Here is a 20,819-nt window from a genome sequence, read left to right as displayed (position 1 = left end):
TGGCAACATGCAGCCTATCTCAAAGAAGAAGATGAGCATCAAAGAACATCCTTATGAAGATGGCTTCAAATGTGGCAAACCATCCACTGGGCAAAATGACCTCGTTTCTGCCACAGACAGAATTATGTCTAAAAATAGGCAAGCTTGGATGCAGTCAGAGTCAACGGCCAAACTCTGCCAAGACAGGGTAACCAAGTCCTCAATAGTTTCTGACTCACAAATATGTCTGTCATATATACTGGGCCCAAAGACTGAAGATGATACTCCAAAATTATAGAGAGTTTTGGGCAACTGGTTTTGTTGTTGTTGTTTTATTGTTTTGTTTGTTTCACTTTGTAAGCTGCTAACTTGCACTTCTGTTTAGTCAGGTAATTAATTTTTATTTTTTCTCAAGTCTCTGATGGGGTTGAAGACCAGATAGTTTAGCTTTACAATTAAACTTAGTTGTTTAGAGATTAAGATGTTTTTAGGTCTAGATAGATGTTTTAAATTGATAGATACTGATTTACATTAAGAATTTTAGAGTCACCAAGATATGAAAAATATTTTCTTCAAGGTTGCCAAATACAAATAGCCAAAACACTATGAATATAATGTTCCTGATTGTTTCATGGTTCTTCTTGCTGTATGTAGTTTACTGTATAATATAAATATATGTAAAAAAAGAAAAGAACAAAGTAATGAAAAATAAAGAAAAAAGGCTATCTTTTTATGCCTGTAATTTTTGCAATTTAGAGGAAATGTACAAATTCATTCAAATACATAAATTTACAAGTGACTCAATAAGAAAAATATAAATGTCATTATTCTATTTAAATGCATTGCCATCGTGATTAAAACTTTTGAAGACAAATATAATTGTATATAGTTTTTCAGAATGTTCAGGTAAAAAGAACAACCTCCAATTTTATTTCATGAAGACAGCATTATCCTGAGATGAGAAAAAAAGTATAAAATGGGGCCACAGACTGACATGCCATATAAATAAAGATGTGAAATCATAAACAAAATATTAACAAATTGCATACAATAAAATAAAAAGATGATAAAACACAGTGAGCAAGTTAATACAGATTGGAAATCAGTTTCAGTGATCTGCCCAATCAAAAGACTAGAAAATTAGATCAAGAGAGCTGCAAAAAGCACATGTATTTTTAGGAAAACTTCATATAAATGCTCTTAGCATGTAGGAATTCTCACGGTAAGAGAACCATCTAGAAAGGACTTAGTACTCACATACCTGGAGGGGAAACTAGAGTGTAGAACCCAGAAAGGATGTCTCTTTTTCCCATTCAGCACTGAACTGGAGTCTCAGACTGGCTAACTAAAACAAGAAGAAAATAAGGGAATACAATCTCTGAAGATTAGAAAAGTAAATAGGAGCTGGGAGAATTCTTTGGCAAGGTGCCTGTTGCTTAAGCATGAGGACCAGAGTTTGAATCCCAACACCCATGTTTTTAAAAAGCTCAGGTACCACAGAGTTTACCTTCAACCCCAGGCTGAGGGGAGGGCTGGGGACAAGCAGATCCAGGAGCTTATTAGCTGGCCAGCCTAGATGAATAACCCCAGATGCAATGAGAGACCCTGGCTTCAATAAGATCCAGGCTGAGGAAGACATTGGATATCAGCCATTGGCCTACACATATACCCAAAGAAGTAAGTAAAGTTGTCATTACTCAGACAACGTGATCCTGTATATGGAAAATCTTAAGGCATCTCAAAAATGGTTTTAGCAAGGATACAGGAAAATGTCACTGTACAGAATTCAAATATATTCCTGTATACTTGAAATGAGCAATTGAAAATGAGATTTTTAAAGTGCCATTTAAAATAGCATACAAAACACAAAATGCATTTAACAAAAAAAAAGTGTAAGATTTGTATGCTGTAAGCTATAAAACATTTGAGAAAAATTTTTTGAAAGACCTAAATAAACGGAGAGATATTCCATGTTTTGGATTGGAAGACCCAGCATTTTTTACTCAATATTTTTAAGATGTTAATTTGCTTAAATTGATCTATAGATTCAATATAATCCCAGCCGAAATTCCAGATGGCTTTTTTGGGGGAAACTTGACAAGCTAGTTCTAAAATGTATATATGTGAATATGCTGAAGAACTAGGATAGTCAAGACAATGTTCAAAAAGAAAGCTAAAGCCGTAATGCTTTCATTACCTGCCTGTGAGACTTACAGCAGAGTGACAGCAACCAAGACGGTGTAGACGTACATCCAGCTCACAGACTCAAAGGAAAATTCAAAGTAAATCTTCATGTAAGTACAAGCTTGGTCTTGTTTGGGTTTTCTGTCCCCAAAATAAATGTGCTAAAACAACTAGATATCATGGAGAAAAAGAACCTTGACTTTTACTTCATGCAAATATTAGCTCAAAACAGATTAAGTGTCAAAACATATAAGCTGAAACTACAAAACAAGCAGAAGAAAACATGAGAGAATCTTCATGAATGTGTGGTAGGCAAAGATTTCTTAGCTAGCTCACAAAAAGTATACATCATAAAAGAAAAGGTTGTGAAGTAGATCTCGGGATGATCCATGCTTACTTCCAACAAATACTAGCACTTAACAAAATAGAGACAAACTACAGATATAGAAAATAATCTCAATAATTCTGTCTTTAAAGAAAAAGGCTTCAGGGCAGGAAAGTTTGCTCAATAGATCAAAGCAGTTGCTGCTAAGCCTAAAACCTGGGTTGGTTCAGAGACCCACGTGGTAGAAGGAGAAAGCTGGTTCCCGCAAGTTGTCCTCTATCCTCTACATGCACTATGACATGTGTAACCCCTCTGCTACAACATACATATAAAACAAATGTTATTTAAAATTTTAAAGAAAGAAAAGGGCACTGTCCAAAATATGTAGCGAAACACTAAGGCTCAGTATTATGAGAGCCCAATAGTTAAAGTGTACAAGAGATGTTCACTTAGCCAGCAAGTACATGAAAAGATAGGTAGCATCATTAGGTGAAGGGCACAAGTTAATACTACACTTATGGACTACTATGTACCCATTGGTATGGTAAAATAAAAACCTATGGGGCTGGAGAGATGGCTCAGTGGTTAAGAGCACTGACTGCTCTTCCAGTGGTCCTGAGTTCAATTCCCAGAAACTGCATGGAGGCTCACAACCATCTATAATGGGATCTGATGCATTTTTCTGGCCTGTAGGTGTGCACGCAGGCAGAACACTGTATACATAATAATAAATAAATATTTTTAAAACTTAAAAGCACTACATCTTATGCATATGTTTACTATATGGCCAAACACACAACTAGATATCTGTTGAAGAAAATGAAAGCTTATCTACCTTCAGGTGAGTGAATATGTCAGCTGCTTTATTCATAATTACCCTAATCTTAATAAAAGATCTACATGTCCTTCAGACAAGCATATAACTAAGTAGTTATAAAATGGAATACCTCCAGCAATAAAAAGAAACTGATTTACCCAACAAAGTTGATATCACCTGTATTTTACAATTAGTGAGAGGATCTACTAGTTAAGATGTTCTGATATAGGCACAGCTAAAGGTGGACATCAGATGAGTAGATTTCCAGGACTTTGTTGCCTTAAAGAAATATGAAGGGAATGAAGTTGTTCTGTATCTTGGTTGTCATGGTGGACATGTATCAAGAACTGTGTAGAACTAGGAGCTGAGGAGCTAGCTCAGTTGGTAAAGTGCTTGCCACTCAAGCATAAGAACCTGTAATCCCAGCAATGGAGAGGTGAAAAGGGAGAGACTGTGAGGCTTACTACCCAGTCAGCATAGCCTGATCAGCAAGCCCCAGGTCCCAGAGGAATCCGGTCTCAGAAAACAAGGTAGTCCAGGTGTGGTGGTGCAGGCAGCTCTCTGTGGATTCCAGGCACACACACACACACACACACCAACAACAACAGAAAGGTAGACTTCTGAGGAACACCACCCTAGGCTGACTGCTATCTTATGCTCAAATGTGCATGTATATGCACTGACAAGTACACACACACACACACACACACACACACACACACACACACACACACACACACACACATTGTAGACCTACTCACTAGGAGTGCTGAGTTGTAACATATATATCATACCCTGGTAAGACTGACTTTAAAATGTTTTAAGAACTGACACCACGCCAGGCATGGTGGTGCACGCCTTTAATCCCAGCACTCGGGAGGCAGAGGCAGGTGTATCTCTGTGAGTTTCAGGACAGCCTGGTCTGCAGAGCGAGTTCCGAGATAGCCAAGGCTACACAGAGAAACCTTGTCTCGAAAAACCAAAAAGAAAAAAAAATTGACACCACAAGAATTTTTAAAAATTAGTACATAGGTTTGTTGTTTGGTTTGTTTGTTTGTTTGCTTATTGTATGGGTATTTTATCTCTGCATGAATGTCTATGCACCACATGCATGCAGTGTCTTTAAAGGCCAGTTCACACACAGATGTGAGGCACCATGTGGATGCCAAGAACCAAAGACAGGTCCTCTCCAAGAGTAGCCAGTGCTCTTAACCACTGAGCCATCTCGCCAGGCCTGGCACCAGAAGTATTATCTGAGATGTGGAACAACTTGCCTGGAGCTGCCATCACAGCTAATGGGGGTAGGTAATGGCATAGCTACTTAGGAAAAAAACAGTTGATAGTTTCCTGGAGAGTTCCCACAGGTCTACCACAACACCAGGCAGCTCCACTTCTAGGTGTTCATCTAAGAGAAGGAAAAGCAAGCATCCAACAGAAGTTTCAATAAATGTGTTTGGTGGTAGTACTCATGGAACACAGTAACTGGCAGCAGCCTTAATGTGGTTTTACCTTGATAAACTGTTGTAGCATTTATTACTAAAAAAACAAAAACAAAAAAAAAAAAAACCTAACAAACTCAGGATTGACAAAACAATGTGAGACATTTAAATGTCTTAGAGTGAGTGAAAAGAAACCAAGAAGATAGATATGATTTCATTCATGAACATTGTAGAGAAAGCAAGCCTAGAGCAGGTAGCCTAGGGAGACCAGCTGGTGGGGTGAGGAAGCAGCCTGTGCCCTGACCTTGGTGGGGTGCATAGACTACCAAAACTCAACAGTCTGTCCTTCCAAAATACATACATTCTCTTAAGTTTTGATTTAATAAAGTTAAAGAGAAGAAGTCTTAGAAATTAATTTAGAATGAGTATTGAGCTGTGGCACCAGCTAGTTTCTTGTGATTTATGAAAATTGGGCAAAGGGTAACTTTGGAGTAGGATGGCTCATGATTTCCAGAGCTGCCCAGATCATCTACTTGTGAACAGATAACCTTGTCTCTGTTAGCTTTTCTATCCTTATGTAAAAAGGGAGGGGGAGGCTGGCACTGTTAATGCCTCCCACTTTGCTACTTTCTATGAAACTTGTAGTATACCATTTCACTGACAATGTTGCACTGTTCCCTGGCTATGAACTTGAAAGGAAAAATACAGAAGTGTATTCCATCCTTACTGATCTAACAGGCTTCATGTTCATCTCAAGCCCTGGCTAGGGTCTCTTAACACCATATTCTTCCAGAAGCAAAGATTCCCCCAGTGCCTGGAGATGTGCTGAGAGCTCCTGTGTTCTCTGGATATTGTATTACAGGAGTGACTCCTCCTCCAGGTCTGATCCCTTAGCTGAGTTTGCATGTGTTAGTACTGTCTAATGGACCATTTACTAATTTGGCAGTCATTTACTTGGTCCAGGTTTTATGATTAAGATTCTACTCTTCTCCATGAGGTCATAAGGTCATAGGCTAGTTGGTAGATGAGCTAGTGGATAGCTGGATGACTTGTTTTGTCCATACTTCTCCGGTTGTAGCCCATCCTCATGCTGTCAACAATAGCATACTCCAGCACAGAAGTACCACTCCTGATTCACAGTCCTATGATAGTGTCTCATTTTTCTCTGTGTGGAGTAGAAGTGCCGCATATAGCTCTTTAGAGTACCTTCATTTTATACTAGCAGCTTTTCCTCTGTCCATGGGAGTCCCGGCATATCCAGGGGGTAGATCTGCAGACATTTTTCATTCTTTATTTGTTCAACCAAAGGTTTTGGGGTGTGTTGGGGATACAGGTACCTAAAAACAAAATAAGTAGTCACTATCCTGCCAGCAGAAGGCAAGGTAAACTGGAAGGGGCGGCTGAGTGCCGGTGCTATGAGCGTGGTGAGTTGCAGAAGAGCAGCATAGCACAGTGCAGCCTGAAGAAACATGTGAGGAAAAAAGGGAGGCATAGAAGTAGAAGAAAGACGAAAGGTGTGGTCCTGAGCACAAATTTGACTTCAAGTGGAGGCAGTGGGAAGTGAACTGAAAAGCCAGTGACATGTCAAGTTCCATGCTATGATGTATCCCAGACTAAGAGGAGCCAGCTTTTCACTGTGTCTTAGCTTCCCAAAATCTGGCCGAAGCTTCCCTCTTCCCACACCTATCAATACATGACTTGAGTTTGGGGTCAGTTTGTATGAACTGTGTCACCTCTGTCCAGTGTGCAGTCCTTTGTCCTTCCTTGCTTTTAAAGAACTTGGTTCTGCACTGGGCTGCCCACCACCAGTGTCCACTCCATTTGTGCCTTCCATGCAGGAAGCAAAGGAGCGTCATGATCCAGTGCGCCTTGGCCAGAGTGTGTGTGTATGATTTGTCAACAATTGGGGACTTTATGGGGCTTCATTAAAGATGCCGGGGCAGGAGCACTGTGGGACATCAGAAGAGCCCTCAGCAGTAAACCACAACTCTGAGCTTTGGAACGCAGTAAATGTTTAAGAGACTTCCTTCCTTTCATTACTGAATTTTACTTCACTTTTATACCAGTAAAGAGTTGTGTTTTATTGGTTGAAATTTCTTGATTCCGTTTTCCCCAGGTCTGTTTAAAGCTACATTTTATCTTTGAGGATGTTTGGCTCGCCATGGAGGAAGTGCTGCCAGCGAATTCAATTAACTGGCAGAGCTCACAGATATTGTACATGGATTTCTTTTTTTTTCCTTCTTCTTCTTTTTTCACAACTGCTACATAAACACAGCTGGGTTTAATATTTGTTGTAACAAAGATTTAACTTGAATCATTTTACTCTGGGTAATTAATGTTTGGAATGCTGGTTCCTCTGCTTGGTTTGTAATCCTCTGCATTTCCCTACTCACGCTATCTAGATAATGAAGTGTGCTCCTCCAGGTCTTTTCCCTGCCTTAAAACTGCTTAATATTTGGCCGTTCCCACTAGAGAGCAGATGCTTTTCTTTGCAAGAATTGAATTTCTGTCAGCTCTTTTATGCATCATGTGTTTGGAACTGTAAGTGGATCAAGTTGTTCATCACAGCAGGGACACTGTGAAACACATCTATTATACACACTTCCCACCCCCCACCCTGCTTCCTGTTTTTCTCCCTCCCCTGAGGAGGTAGAGATGCCTGGATTCTCTTGGGAGATATCTCTGCATAGATATGCCCATGTGATCTGCCATGGATCCGGCCTGGCTGCCTCCCTAAGCATGGAAATCTATATCCCTTCAGCCCAGTCTTCTTGCTGAGACAAACTCCTTTTTTATCTTGGTAAACACCAACCACTTCATTAACTCCCAAATACACACCGAGTTTGGGCCACTAAATAAATCCACTAAGCTCAGCATAATGAGTGACATTTCAGTAATTGATGCCCTAGAAAATGTTTATTGTTGAGCCCATTACTTTTTAATGCTATGTAGTTGAACTCAGGTCTGTCTAAGCAACAGGGTAAATCAGTAGACTCACACGGATTTACTAAACATACATTCACTGGTTGACCATTCGAGGCACTGAGTTTTGGTTGGTTTGTTCGGAGGCATAGACTTGCTGTAGTGCAGCCTGGCCTTAAACTTGCTGTGTTACCCAAGTTGCTTGCTAACTCCTGAATTAAAATGATTCTTCTGCCTCAGCCTCCCACATTTTGGAACTAAGATATGCAGCCACACCTGATTTGAAGGCAGTGATTAATTCAATGGTTGGGGGGTTGTTTTTGTTTTATTTTGCATGCTGACATTGTTCATTTCCACTGTCCATTCTACATTGTCTCAAGGCCAGTGACATTTCTGAACATCTTTATGTCCATCTAAATCAGAACTCCTGGTAGCAATTGAGATAAATTTTGCTTTTGTCTCAGAGCTCAGTACAAGTGCACCCCAGTTTCTCAAAGCAAACCACCATGTTCCCATGGTGCTACTTTGTACATTTGAATCCTAGAATCCACTCTGACCTGATGGCAGAAATCCCCAGATGTGTGTGGTTTGGTTTGTCAACTTGACACAACATTGAAAAGCATATCTTAGGGATGTTCCTGCAATGATAGATGCATGCTTGGGTCTCAGATCACCAGGAGTGAATTGAGGCGTGTTTTTAGTAGGTATCACTTATTTGTGGCACATTCATTGGTCTGCAGGAGAAATGCTTATGTATAGAACTCCTTACAGTGAACTGCTAACACAGATTTTGCTTTTGAAGAAAGTCGTTAGTCTTTTGACAAACACTTTTAGTCATGATTAACTTGAGTCTTCCTCTTAGTTCTTTCCATTAGAGCATGGCTGTAAGTGTCCTGGATCATGAGAAATCCTAGTGTCCCTTACTTTTATTTCCTAGTCTGTTTGTTGTTTAATGGTGATGGTAGTTTTAAAATGTGGTAGAGGTTATGGGTTTTTGGTTTTTTTAAGTGTCTAGCATGCCTTTTGAAAGCACCTCTGCTTTTTCAAAGGTAACTTACATTTTTATTTTGTGTGTTCTGTTTGTAAGAGAATGCTTCTTGGTTTATTCATCTTGACAACTGAAAAGCCTTAGACCTAATTAAAAGAATTTTCATGAGCACCTTTACTGAACCATTTCATTACGCAGCATTGCACAGATTGCATTGTGAAGCATGGTGATGGTTTAAATCTGACCTTTAATCTTGGACTGCCAGGAGTTTTAGTGGGAACCTGCTTTGAAAATATTCCTCCAAAAGCATGCATGCATATGCTTGCACATATTTGGTTAGAAATAATCTTTTTATTGAATGGCCACCTACTAATATAAATATACGTCACTTTGAGCTCAGATCCCCTAATCTATAGCTAGATAGTATTTTCTAGCTCAGTGTGTGTGTGTGTGTGTGTGTGTGTGTGTGCTGTTAAAACTGAATTGTTTCACAGTAAAAAAAAAAAAAAAAAAAAGGCAATTTTACTTACTCTGAACCAAAAAGAAAAAAGGAAGAAAGAGAATTAGAGCGGTCAGATTTTTACGGGAGGGTAGGATACTGTAAGCATCTCAGCTACTGTATGTGACACTCTCTCCAAAGCACAGATCCTCAAATTCAGTGTGTGGCAAGGGGCTGGAGTGCATGAGTATAAATGGACCCTTCCTGAACCTTCTTTAGTAGCTAATAAAAGTAAGACTTTTTTGGTTTTGGTTTTAAATGATACTTTTTATAACAAAATAGCATTGTAAGATTTTGAGAGTTTTTCATAGGATGCTGGGCAAAACCATTATGGCATAGTAGAGTAAGCATTCACATAATGAAAATTGATTCTTTTGTCTGACAAAAGGCTGGGTAGAATTAGGACATTGCCTCTAACTTTCTGACTTACATGTAGCCAATGAGTTGTCAGGAGAGCTGGGGGTGGGGGGACAGAGATCGGGATCCCCAGGGTCATCACCTGCACCAGCACTGAGCTCTGCATAACTAGCATAGTCCTACACTCCCCCACAGAGAATCAAGATCTTTGTGGGGAAAATGGGATGCAGAAGAAGCAATTAAACCCAACTGAGGTCAAGGTCTACTCATGTTCTCAATAAAGAAATAGAAAAGCAGAGAATGAGAGGAAGCAGTAATGGAGATATATTAGGTTGGGAGAAAGTAAGCCAAGTGCAATTGGCTGCCCTAAGAAACCCTGGCATCACATGGCTAGCGCAGGCCCAGGCTTGATACAGCAGGCCCAGGCTTGACTTTGGTTTCTGCCCACCACTGGATTGTCTATGAGATGGAGTCTGAGTCTCAGTTTCTTCATCTGTGTGGTGGGGATAACCTCACCCAGTTTTTCTGAAGTCTTCATCCAATGCTGGGCATGGAAACACTTGCTATGTAATTTACTAACTAGTAGGGTGTTCCTGTTTCTTTCTCTTGATGAATCCATCGTTCTTTCAAAAATTATCACTGAAAAGAGAGTGCTCTGAGATCACCCTCACATACTAAGAATTTCTGCTTCAAATTTGAGACAACTAACAAAGGCATAAGGAGATTAACTGGGGGGCTGAGGAGATAGATGGTTCAGTAGGTACAGTGTTTGCCCTGCAAATATGAGGACCTCAGTTAGGATCCCCAGAAACCACTTAAAGGAAACAATGGCATGCCAGGAATTAGAGAGATGGGGAGGCAGAGGCAGGAGGATCCTTGAGGCTTAGCCATCCAGTCTAGCCAGAAATAAGATGGCCAGGTTGGGAAGATAGTTCAGCAGATTAAAGGGTTTGCTTCACAAATATAAGGACTAGAGTTTGTATCCTCAGGACCCACATAAAATCCAGGAGAGCTTGGTGGCCCATGTGTAATCCTGGGTACAGATAATGGAGATGGGATCCCTGAAGCAAATGAGCTAGAAAGACTAACCAAATGTATGAGTGCTAGATTCAGCAGGAGACTTTGCTTCGAGGAATAAGATGGAAAGTGATCAATGAACACACCTTCACATATATGTACCCCAAAAAAGGGTGCAGAATAATCAAGAAAGGCACCTATTCATTGATCTCTGACCTCAGTCAGTAAGTGCACTCACCAATAAATAAATAGACTAGGCCATTTTTTACTACTAGTGGAAAGAAGACAAAGTGAGCTAGTGTTTTTTCCCATCTCTGCAGAGGCAAAAACAAGTCACTCTGACCTCTGGAGCCAGCCACACCCGAGGGATTTTTGGAACAAAGTTTTAATGTCTAGTTTATTCAAGAAAGGAAGACAATCAATTTGTTTGGGAGGGATGTGACTGACTATCCTTATCTAATTTGTCAAACTAGCAAACACTGTTCATGCACCCAGCAGTTAGTACAGTTCCTATGAAGGGCTCCTGCACAGGATGGCTTAAGCCAGACTTGAGAAGAACTTTGTTTCTAGTCAGGTGCTGTGCCCACCCTTGGTCCTACCTTCCTAAACTGGCCAGTGTATTAGAAAATGCAAGCCTGAATTGGCTGTTGCCTGAATCATCATTATTCATTGTTAGGTGGTGGTGAAGAGAAGGTACAGTGAAATACATAACAAGAGAACTGTGGTCTAGTCTGAGGTATCAGACTGAGGGTGTAGCATTTGAACAGGGCCCTGGGTCACCCAGTATGGTATCTGCGATTTGCATGTGGCCATTTCAATTCAAATTAAATGAAGTAAAATACAGCCACCAGTTTCTCATAGCAGCCACATTTCAAATGCTCTGAGTGGTCTGTTTTCAAATAGCTTTGGGCAAGATCATTCCCATCATTGTATAAAACTCAGTTTGAAAAAAAAAATTCCAAATTGTAGGTTAAGAGGGTAATGATAGGTGAGAACACTCCAAATAGGAAATAGCCTATGCAAAGGTCCTGGGGTGGGAGAAAAGCCAGTGGGACTAGAGCTTATGCCTGCTGGTGGGGGAACCTCACCCCCTCACCCGAATGACACAGGTCCAGGCCTCACTAGGACTGTGTCCTCAGATTAATATCAAAATGGCTGAAATACCTTACGTTGTTAGCACTGGTGGCAAAAGATAGTTAAGAAAATCTTGGAGGGCCTTGGCGGCAGAAGCAAGATGGACCAAAGGAACGTCGTCTTTTGGAAAGCAGTGCAGTAAGGCCTGCCACCTTCAGAAGTTGACCTGTGGCAAATGTGGCTGCCCTGCCAAGCACAAGAGAAAGTATAACTGGAGTGCCAAGGCTAAGAGACAAAGCACAAGCAGGACTGGGTGGATGAGCCACCTAAAAATTGTCTACTGAAGATTCGGACAGATTCCATGAAGGAGCAACACCTAAACCCAGGAGGGCAGCTATTGTAGCATCCAGTTCATTTTGAGGATTTCAATCAGTCATAAAATAAATGCTCTTCTTTAAAAAAAAAAAAAAGGAGGGGGGATATCTTGGATATGACATTAATAGTATACCATCATAGCTGTCCCACCTCTAAGCCATAAGTAGGAACCAAGTAAGGAGATACATGTGTTGTTGAGTGCTCCTAGGTGTTGCAAGGGCTATCCTCCTTTGTGGGATAAAGATATGTAATCTGCTGTTATATAAAGAGCCAAAGGAAATTGGGTGTGATGGCACATGCTTTTAGTCCCAGCATTGGTTCGGGTGTGGGGGCAGGGTTGGGGGCGAGCAGGGGCAGATCTCTGTGAGTTTGAGTCCTGCCTGGTCTATATAATTAGTTCCAGGACAGTCATGACTATATAGAAAGACACTTTAAAAAAATAAAAAAATCTAGTGATGAGATGATAGATGGTTATGGTTATATATAAGGTATGGAACCCCCTTTTTAACCAATGGTGAGCACATTTTTACTTGTTGCCGAGAACTGGATTAGAAGACCCAGGAACTCTGCCTCATTCTTTCATGTGTAGCTCCATCCTAGCACGTCTTCAGCACTACTTATCAACAAAGAAGAGGCTGTGAACCCCAAGAATGATTTACAGGGTTTGATACGGGGCCTCACAGAAGGGTGAAGGCACCATTTTTAAAAAAATGTATTATTGCAGATTTTGCTTCACTAAAGAATATTAAAATGGTATTTGAGGCCTAAAAACTCAAGCAGAAGGCCAAGCTAGAAATGGGGCTTTACTAAAAGCTGTGGACAGCTTTAGAGTGTGGACCTTATTGTATTAGCAATAGGAAGCCCTGAAAATTACAGAGGGAAAGTGTCAAGACTCACCCTTTTTTTATCTGAAGATTATGCAGTTGAAGTATGGATTAGACCTGGGGGGAAAAAAACCAGGAAGAAATACCAGCAGAGAAGTTGTAGTAATCCTGGGGAAAGATAACATCTGAATTAATGACAACAAAAATCCAGGCAGACTACTGCATCCATTACCAGTTCATAGTCATTACACCCAAATCCTTACAATGTATGTGTACTGCCTGGTTAGAGTCATCAGAGAGGAAGAAGCCTCAGTTGAGGAAATGCCTCCTTGAGATCCAGTTGGGGGAGGGCACAGCCCATAAGAAAGCAGGCTGAGCACACCATGGAAAGCAAGCCATAAGCAGCACCCCTCCATGGCCTCTGCATCAGCTCCTGCCTCCAGGTTCCATCCCTACTTGATTTCCTTGTCCTGATTTCCTCCAATGATGGAACTATGATCCAGAAGTGTAAGTCAAATAATCCCTTTTCTCCCAAACTTACTTTTTGGTCATGGTGTTTTGTCCCAACAATATAAACCCTAACTAAGATGGTGTGTGAATGGCCAGTATAAAGGGACTGAAGTTCAATAGGTGAAGAAAGCAGGAAGCCAGGTCATCAATGCAGACCTTAGCTAAGCACATTACACCCTGTGCTACAACGTGAGGACTCAGTGGGGGTGGAGGAACAAAGGAAGCCAAGAGACCCACGACAGAAAGACACAGAGAGGCAGAGCCTGAGGGCCCAGCACAGAGGCAGTGTAGAGGTAGGCCGAGGGAGGACAATGCCACCTGTGTCGTTCTACCTTGTGGGCTCAGTTTTTTTTATCGATTATATTTTATTATGAACTTATTAAACAAGCCTACCTCCCTAACAACCCAACTACCCCCAAACTATCAGAAAAGGGTATTAAAAAACACCACAATGAAACCTTAAGAATATCAGTCCCTGGCATATTCAGCAGGGTTTCAGCAGACCAGCAATTCCACCAAAGTTGCTACTGGAACCTGGAGCAGCAGCTGGAACCTCAAACCTCAGCTGGAGTCCAAAGCCTTGAAACTTTCCCTGGAGCAGTTCTCTTTAGGAGCCTCTTGACGTGCAGGCATGAACCGCCAAAAACCAGTCCCAAGCAAAAGCCTCTCTCCTGTTTTGGGTATATATATTCCTCTCAGTTACCAGGTTTTTCTCCCTTACCAATGGCACCTTTTTTCCCCCAACTGCTTCAACCTCTAAATTTTCTAGTTGTACTGCCAACTCTGCAGTCCTTTCCAGAACGATAGAATTTACTGACCCTTCTAGTTTTTGCATCTTACCAGTTTCTCTTCCAATCTTTTTTTAAAAATGTAATACAGTAAAAGGACCAAGAGCAAACAAAAAAATTCCCTCTGGGTATAAAGCAGGAAAGCACTTTGCAACAGCAGCTAGGATTTTGCTAACACCCTGAGAGAGCACTGCTATATCTTGAAAACCTGTATCTTCCCCTGCAAAGTTAGAAGTTAAGTTGTCCATGATACTTGAAGCACATTGGGTGCCACCTGTATCGGTGTCCTCTTTACAATACTTGGCAGGATCCAATCAATTCTTTTTATAAACTGTATATGTTTGCTTTTCAGATATTTGTTATTAATGTCTCCCAAATAGTTACTTCAAGCTCTTTGCCAATCTTCATTAATTACCCATAATGACATATTCTCAGAATTAGTAAGAGGCACTACAATTTCCACCAGGTCTGTCCCTGACAGTTGACGCAATCTTACTCTTCCCTTTGTAATCAATTCAGAAATTTTTTTATGTATGTCTTCAATTTTTTACTTTGTTTATTTGCTAAGAATATCCATTCCATGATCCTGTCCATGAAACCCTGCTGACTACACCAGGGACTAACATCCTTAAGGTTTCATTGTAGTATTTTTTTAATATCCTTTTCTGATAGTTTGGGTTAGTCGGGTTGTTAGGGAGGTAGGCGCGTTTAATAAGTTCATAATAAAATAGAATTGATGAGAAAATTGAGCCTACACTACCTACTGTGACTGACTGCTGTCTCTGTGTTCCTTTCCACTCATTCAGTATTCAGATGCTTGTTTGCCTTGCTGCTGAGCTAAACTCATTCAATGAATGGTTATCAGTCCCATGCCATCCCCTACTCCCTACCTTTAACCCAGGTAAATCCAACTGAGTTCAGCTCCTAACCTTGAAGAATGTTAGCTCAACATTCTTCCAAGCAAAGCTGCCCTTCCCAAGCTTACTCACTTGTTCTGTCATTCTGCAGGACTCAGGAGCTAGCAAGAGAGATGGTAGACTGCAGCTCATGGCAGAACCATCCACATGGTCCACAGGCCTAGCTTAGTGGTCAGAAGAGGCTTCACAGATGAGGGGACATCTGGATTCCCTCTTTCTTTTACCCCAAGGCAGTGGCTAATTTGATTATTAAAGAATACCAAACTCTATTTTTATTATGAAAATAATGTGTGTTTTTAAAGGATAATCAAAACAATCAATTTTATAAAACAGAGTGAAAGCACCCTTACATAGTTAACAGTTGGTGCATGACACTTCTGGGTTTTGCTGCATACTTATATATTTACATGAGTTATTAAATGATTCATGATATACACACTGCTCTGCAACTTGAGCCCCCATCCATCCATTTGACAGTGTTTGGAGAACATCTTTTCCTGTGGTTCGAAATTCTGCCACTCCCAACTATACAGTGCTTTATCATGGACTGTGGTGATACAGATGTGGACAATCTTTCACAGTAGAATGGATGTTCACAACAAAACAAGCATATAGAAGAAACAAGTCTATATGCATGTACTGTGATATAATGTCAAGCAGCCTGCCCAGCCTGGCTTAAGTAGCCCAGCTATTCTGAAGGTGGTGATGGGGAGGGCCCAGATGCCAAAGGATTTGGCCCAGGATTAAAGTGGTTGTGTTAAAGGGGTTATTCACAAGATTACTAGGATAGTGGTGGGTAGATGGCATCAAGAAGGTAAAAGCAGATAGCCTACCCAGATAATGAATTGAGCTGCGCCTCACAGGGCAAGGTCATGAGCACTGAAAGGTGAGGGCAGGTTGTGGGTGGTGCTGATGAGATGTCAGAGTGACTGAGCAGGGATGGAGAGAGACACAGTCTGGCCTGTGGCCCAAGAGCTTGATGGTGCTACAGCACCCAAGGTGGATCGAAGAGCACGAGGGCTGCTATAGAGAGCAACTATTGAGTATAGTCTTGTGCCCTTTCCCCTTTGTTTTCTGTCTTCCTCCTGTGACAACTGATGAAAGGAGGAAGCCGTCCTCACTGACACCTCTACCACCCCAAATTACCCCTGACAAACCCCTATGTAGTGATACGACCAGCATCCCAGGAACACTCAGGGCAGGTTCAGCTTTAGATGTATGATGGCGGGTGATTTAAGCCTTCCATTTTCTTCCCTTGCTTTTATTTAAGAGACAGAATGCAATTCTGAGCCATTAGATAACATAGACTTGCAGTTTCAAAGTTTGAAGTGCTGGCAGGTCAAGACAAAAGCTTCTCCATGGTGCGGGATGAGTGAGGTCTTCAGAAGTCTTGGCCTAGGTGCTCACCGGGTGTCAGGAGCCCGGAACCACTTGGCTAGCTTCAGACCAGCGGGTGCAGACAGGAAGGAGCTCTCTTCTGTTTGCTCAGTTACCATCAGCGACTCCTTCTTTGTGTAAGATGGTAATGAGGCCATTAGGAGAGGCTCACCTGAAGTGCAGCTTGTGAATCCAAGGTAATTAAACACCTCCTGAATGAAAGGGAAAGGCCAGGGAAGGTTAAGTGAGGAATAATCCTCAGCACAGGTGGCCCAAGGCCTTTGAGGAGCCAGAAGAGCGACAGTGGCAGGCACCATTTCAAAGGATGGAAATGTCACCCTAGTCCTCATGAGGGACAGGATTTTTATTTGGGGGGTTGGGAGTACGTAATTTTTTTTTTTTTTAACATTTTAGTAAAGCATGTTTTTTCACACTTCTATTTTCTAGTTGAAAGCCATGGCAGAACTTACCTAGGGACCAAGGGGCCTGCATCACTCCTCAGGGCCCCTCAGTACTGTGGCCTTTGAGTCTGTGGTCCCAGAAAGGAAGCACAACAGAGGATTGCATGCTTGTGAACACCACACACACATACACAGGACATGATATGATACGATGTGCCCAACTACTTTCAGACAAAGACTATATTCTGGCCCCTGCTCACTTTATAGAAGTAGAGTGGCTGGCCCCTGGATGCTTGTTCCTGTCCCTTCTGACCTTGATGCAAATGACCCACCCCTCTAGCAACCTCACAGGGCTGTTCCCTGTACTCACTTTAGGTCCTTTCAGCTGTTCTTCGCTACACAAGCAACTCTTGCTATGCAGTTTCTTGCCTCCAAACATCTGCTATCTCCCTACCATGAATCCTTATAATATTCATCACTCCCAAAGAAGAACGGATTGAAGATTTCATATGTATAACAATATAGAAAACTAAGCATTATGATCCATGAAAGAATCTGGTCTGGTCATGTGAGACTGCCTACTGGTCCTGTGGTTCCATGTACATGACTTATGCAGAGTGGGCGCACCATGTAGATGTTGTGTGGAATTAAGGTGGGAACATGAGGTTTCTTCTGGAGGTAGTAAAATGTTCTAGAAGTAGATGATTTGGGTTGTTCTACATCCTTACATTTACACCACCAAACTGTACTCTCTAAATGTATGTATTCAGAGACGTGTGAAATACACCATAAGTCCTAATGCTGGGACACCTTCTTTTCCCCCATCAAACCGACCCCCTCCTGGAATTGTCTAAGGCTTTCTGGATGCCAGGCTCAGTCATATGTCCCTCTATGACCTGCTCTCACACTGTCTTCTTTTTTGTCTCATCAGATCTCCTCCCTGAAGAACAGGCTGAAGAAGGTTTCCACAACCACAGGCGATGGGGTAGCAAGAGCCTTCCTCAAGGCCCAGGCTGCTTTCTTTGGCAGCTACCGGAATGCACTGAAGATTGAGCCAGTAAGTAGCCTCTTAGTGTGTGACAGCATCTGTGTTTGGTTAGGGATCAGGTATGAGAAATCCTTGGTTCACCTAGAGGAAGGTGTGTGGGGGTATGGGGGTGAGTGGGTGGGTATGCATGTACACATGCATGCACGCTCATAGTTTTACCCTAAGCCTCATTGCCCCTTGTCTTTCCTCATCCTAGGGATTCACTTTTGGTGGCTTCCTATGTATAATCATGGTTTAAATGACCACAATAAATAAACAATGAGGACTGAGAAACAGTATGAGCTGTGTGCCTAGCCTTTCCACCTTCCAAAGCCTGGTTGACCATTTGTTTTCCTTGCCTGTCCCGGAAGGTGATGGGATTGAATGGATACAAAGAGGTCAGGCCTTTCCTAAAACCAAAGGTGGTTTCACCACTTCTTCCTGTTTCCACTTGAAGCTTCCCACAGATGTCCCCATACCCAGCCTACCTTTGCCTCCTGGTTGAACATAATGCATGTATAACCTAGGCAGAATGTGTATGAGAGACCAACTGTGGCCATACTGATCTAAGTCAACACAATCTGTTTCTAGTTTCATCCTTCCGGGGTCCTCTAATGACTATCAGCTTAAAACAAATTCCTATGTCCCTCTTATCTGGAAGGGATCTGGCTCCAACTCTGACATGATCTTGGGCCCAGACAGGCCAATCATTTGTAAGAGTTGACATAATTCAAGGAAAATACTGTCCTCACCCCTCTCTAAAAGGGGAATGGCAGGCTGGCCCAATCTTTCCCCAGGCTTTCTGAGACCCAGAAAGCTGGACACATCTCACCCTGGTACTTGTCTCATGGCATGTCTAAAATCCAGGAGTTATTGGCTAAAGGTGTACATTACTGGGTCTGAGCTGGACCCCTGGATCCCTGGACCCCAAAAGAGGGGTTGCTGATTGCAACTGACTCTGACAGGCTCTAGATTAAAGAACAGAAACCCAGAGGTTTAAACCTGGTTCTGTACTTAGCTGTATAAAACTTGAACAAGTCACCCTGTGGTTAAACTTTACTTACTTTACCTGTGAAAATAGATGCTTCCTTGTCTCTCCCTTCTGGTTGCTGTCAGCATCAAACATCCCTGAAGTATGTCTTAGAAAAGATGAGACTGGATGAGTAAGGCTTGAAGGAACAGAACAGGAGCACCTCCCCTGCCACAAGTATGAACTGTTGAGCACACCAAGGCTTGTGGTCTGGAGGTGGAGATAGAGCTGAGCTAGAGTCAGTGAGGTTTGGATGCTGGTCTAGGAGTGTGTGCTTTGCTCTGTATGAATGTAAGGTTCTACATGGAGATGTGAGACAGCTGATGGCAGGGTTAAGAATGAAGACAGTGGAAAAAAGGATTGACCTAATAATAGGTGAAATATCATGGACAAGAGCTGGGTGTAGTGGCACACACCTGTAATCCCAGCACTCAGGAGGCAGAGGCAGGCAGATCTCTGTAAATTCGAGGCTAGTCTGGTCTACAAAGTGAGTCCAGACAGCCAAGGCTACAGGAAAATCCCATCTCGAAAGACAAAAAAAAAAAAAAAAAAAAGGAAAAAATATAGTAGACAAAGGGCATATAGTGTAAAAGTGGCTCCCAAGATTGGGAGACTGAGAAGATAGTGGTGCCTCTGGTAAGAAAGGGGAAAGCCTAATGCCATGGTATTCATACCTGTGGGATTTGTAGTGGAAATGAGTTGGCACAGGCTACATGTTCTCATGCCTTATGTATCTCTATAACCTCATGTGATACATACTATATCTCCATTAAAGAATTATCTGAAACTAATGATAGGGTTGGCAGTAGTTGCAGCACGTTTCCTTGAATCTAACTTGTCATTTGGCCATAAGAGACACCTTTGTTGTAGATAAACCTTTATTGTAGCTATTAAGCAGAAGAGAGCACATCAGTTATAAGACACACCATATTTCAATGAGAAGAAGTTTTCATCTTAGAATTGATGAGCTGTGGCAGAACTGTTACACTGTCACTCTCACTCATCTGTGCAAAGGTGGCTTTTGTCTATAAAAGAGAAGGAAACCAGAAGGCTTGAAGTTTCCCAATTAAGCATTGCACCAGTAGTGGTCACTATGTTACCTAAGTGGGTTAAACTATAAATTTAATTCTAGCAGCTTCTCCTCATCTGAACAAAATGGAGTAGCACAATTCCTCATGCAAGATTTTTTAAAATGGTGTCAAAGCCCACATGAGCATGAAAGGGGCCAAGAGGCTGGGAGAATGGCTTGTTAGTGATGATCTGGGGTGTGGAGCAGACAGTGCTGTGCGATGGGAGTGCGTCCCCAGGATAATATGCCTTTTAGTTGTTTATCTGCTTATAAAATCATACCAATTAGGCCTGAGAAGATGACTCAGCAGCTAAGAATGCGTACTGTCCCTGCAGAGGACCTGAGTTCAGTTCCCAGAACGCACATTCTCCACACAACCACCTGTAACTCTAGCACCAGAAGAGCTGATACTGTCTTTTAGCCTCCATGAGCAACAGTATTCAAGCACATAGTCACACCCACACATACTCATAATGGTAGACAGACAGACAGAGAGACATTGTACCATTTAAATTGGGGATGTAGCTCAGTGATAGAGCCTGCATGGTATATACAAGGCCCTGAGTTCCATGGCACTGAGAGAATAACATGAAACAAATAGCACCTGCTCTTGGCTAAAATATTTAAAGAAACAGAAATAGAAATCAGAAGCACCCTGGTCCCATCATCTGGAGTTGAAGTGGTATGTCAGCAGGCTTCTGCCCTATTTCTTGTCTTTGATTTGCTCTAGGTTCATTTTGTTTGGGGTCTTGGGTTTTATTTTTGGTTTATTTTCATCTTTTAGGCAGATGAGCTATCCTTGACAAAACAATCTAGCATCCCACTTTCTAGTCTGTTTTGGCCTTTTAGTAAGCACTTTTCACATTATATAAAATCTCTTATCAAATGTCATTAATTACA

At 41.8% G+C, this 20,819-nt stretch overlaps 1 protein-coding gene across 17 annotated transcripts in view; it reads left to right on the top strand.

Moving 5' to 3' along the window:
• DENND1A (DENN domain containing 1A) overlaps window positions 1–20,819 on the top strand; it is a 476,985-nt gene that overhangs the window by 315,687 nt on the left and 140,479 nt on the right. For all 17 annotated transcript variants that reach the window (XM_084797945.1, XM_084797940.1, XM_084797948.1 and 14 more), the window contains one exon: window positions 17,725–17,850. In XM_084797945.1, the coding sequence (XP_084654071.1) occupies window positions 17,725–17,850 (126 nt within the window). The remainder of the gene's footprint in view (window positions 1–17,724; window positions 17,851–20,819) is intronic.

Source organism: Acomys minous (assembly GCF_964271855.1).
Source record: "Acomys minous genome assembly, chromosome: 10".
Classification (NCBI taxonomy): Eukaryota; Metazoa; Chordata; class Mammalia; order Rodentia; family Muridae; genus Acomys; species Acomys minous.
Note: the sequence above shows the minus strand (reverse complement) of the source record. Positions and strands in the feature narration are given on the sequence as shown.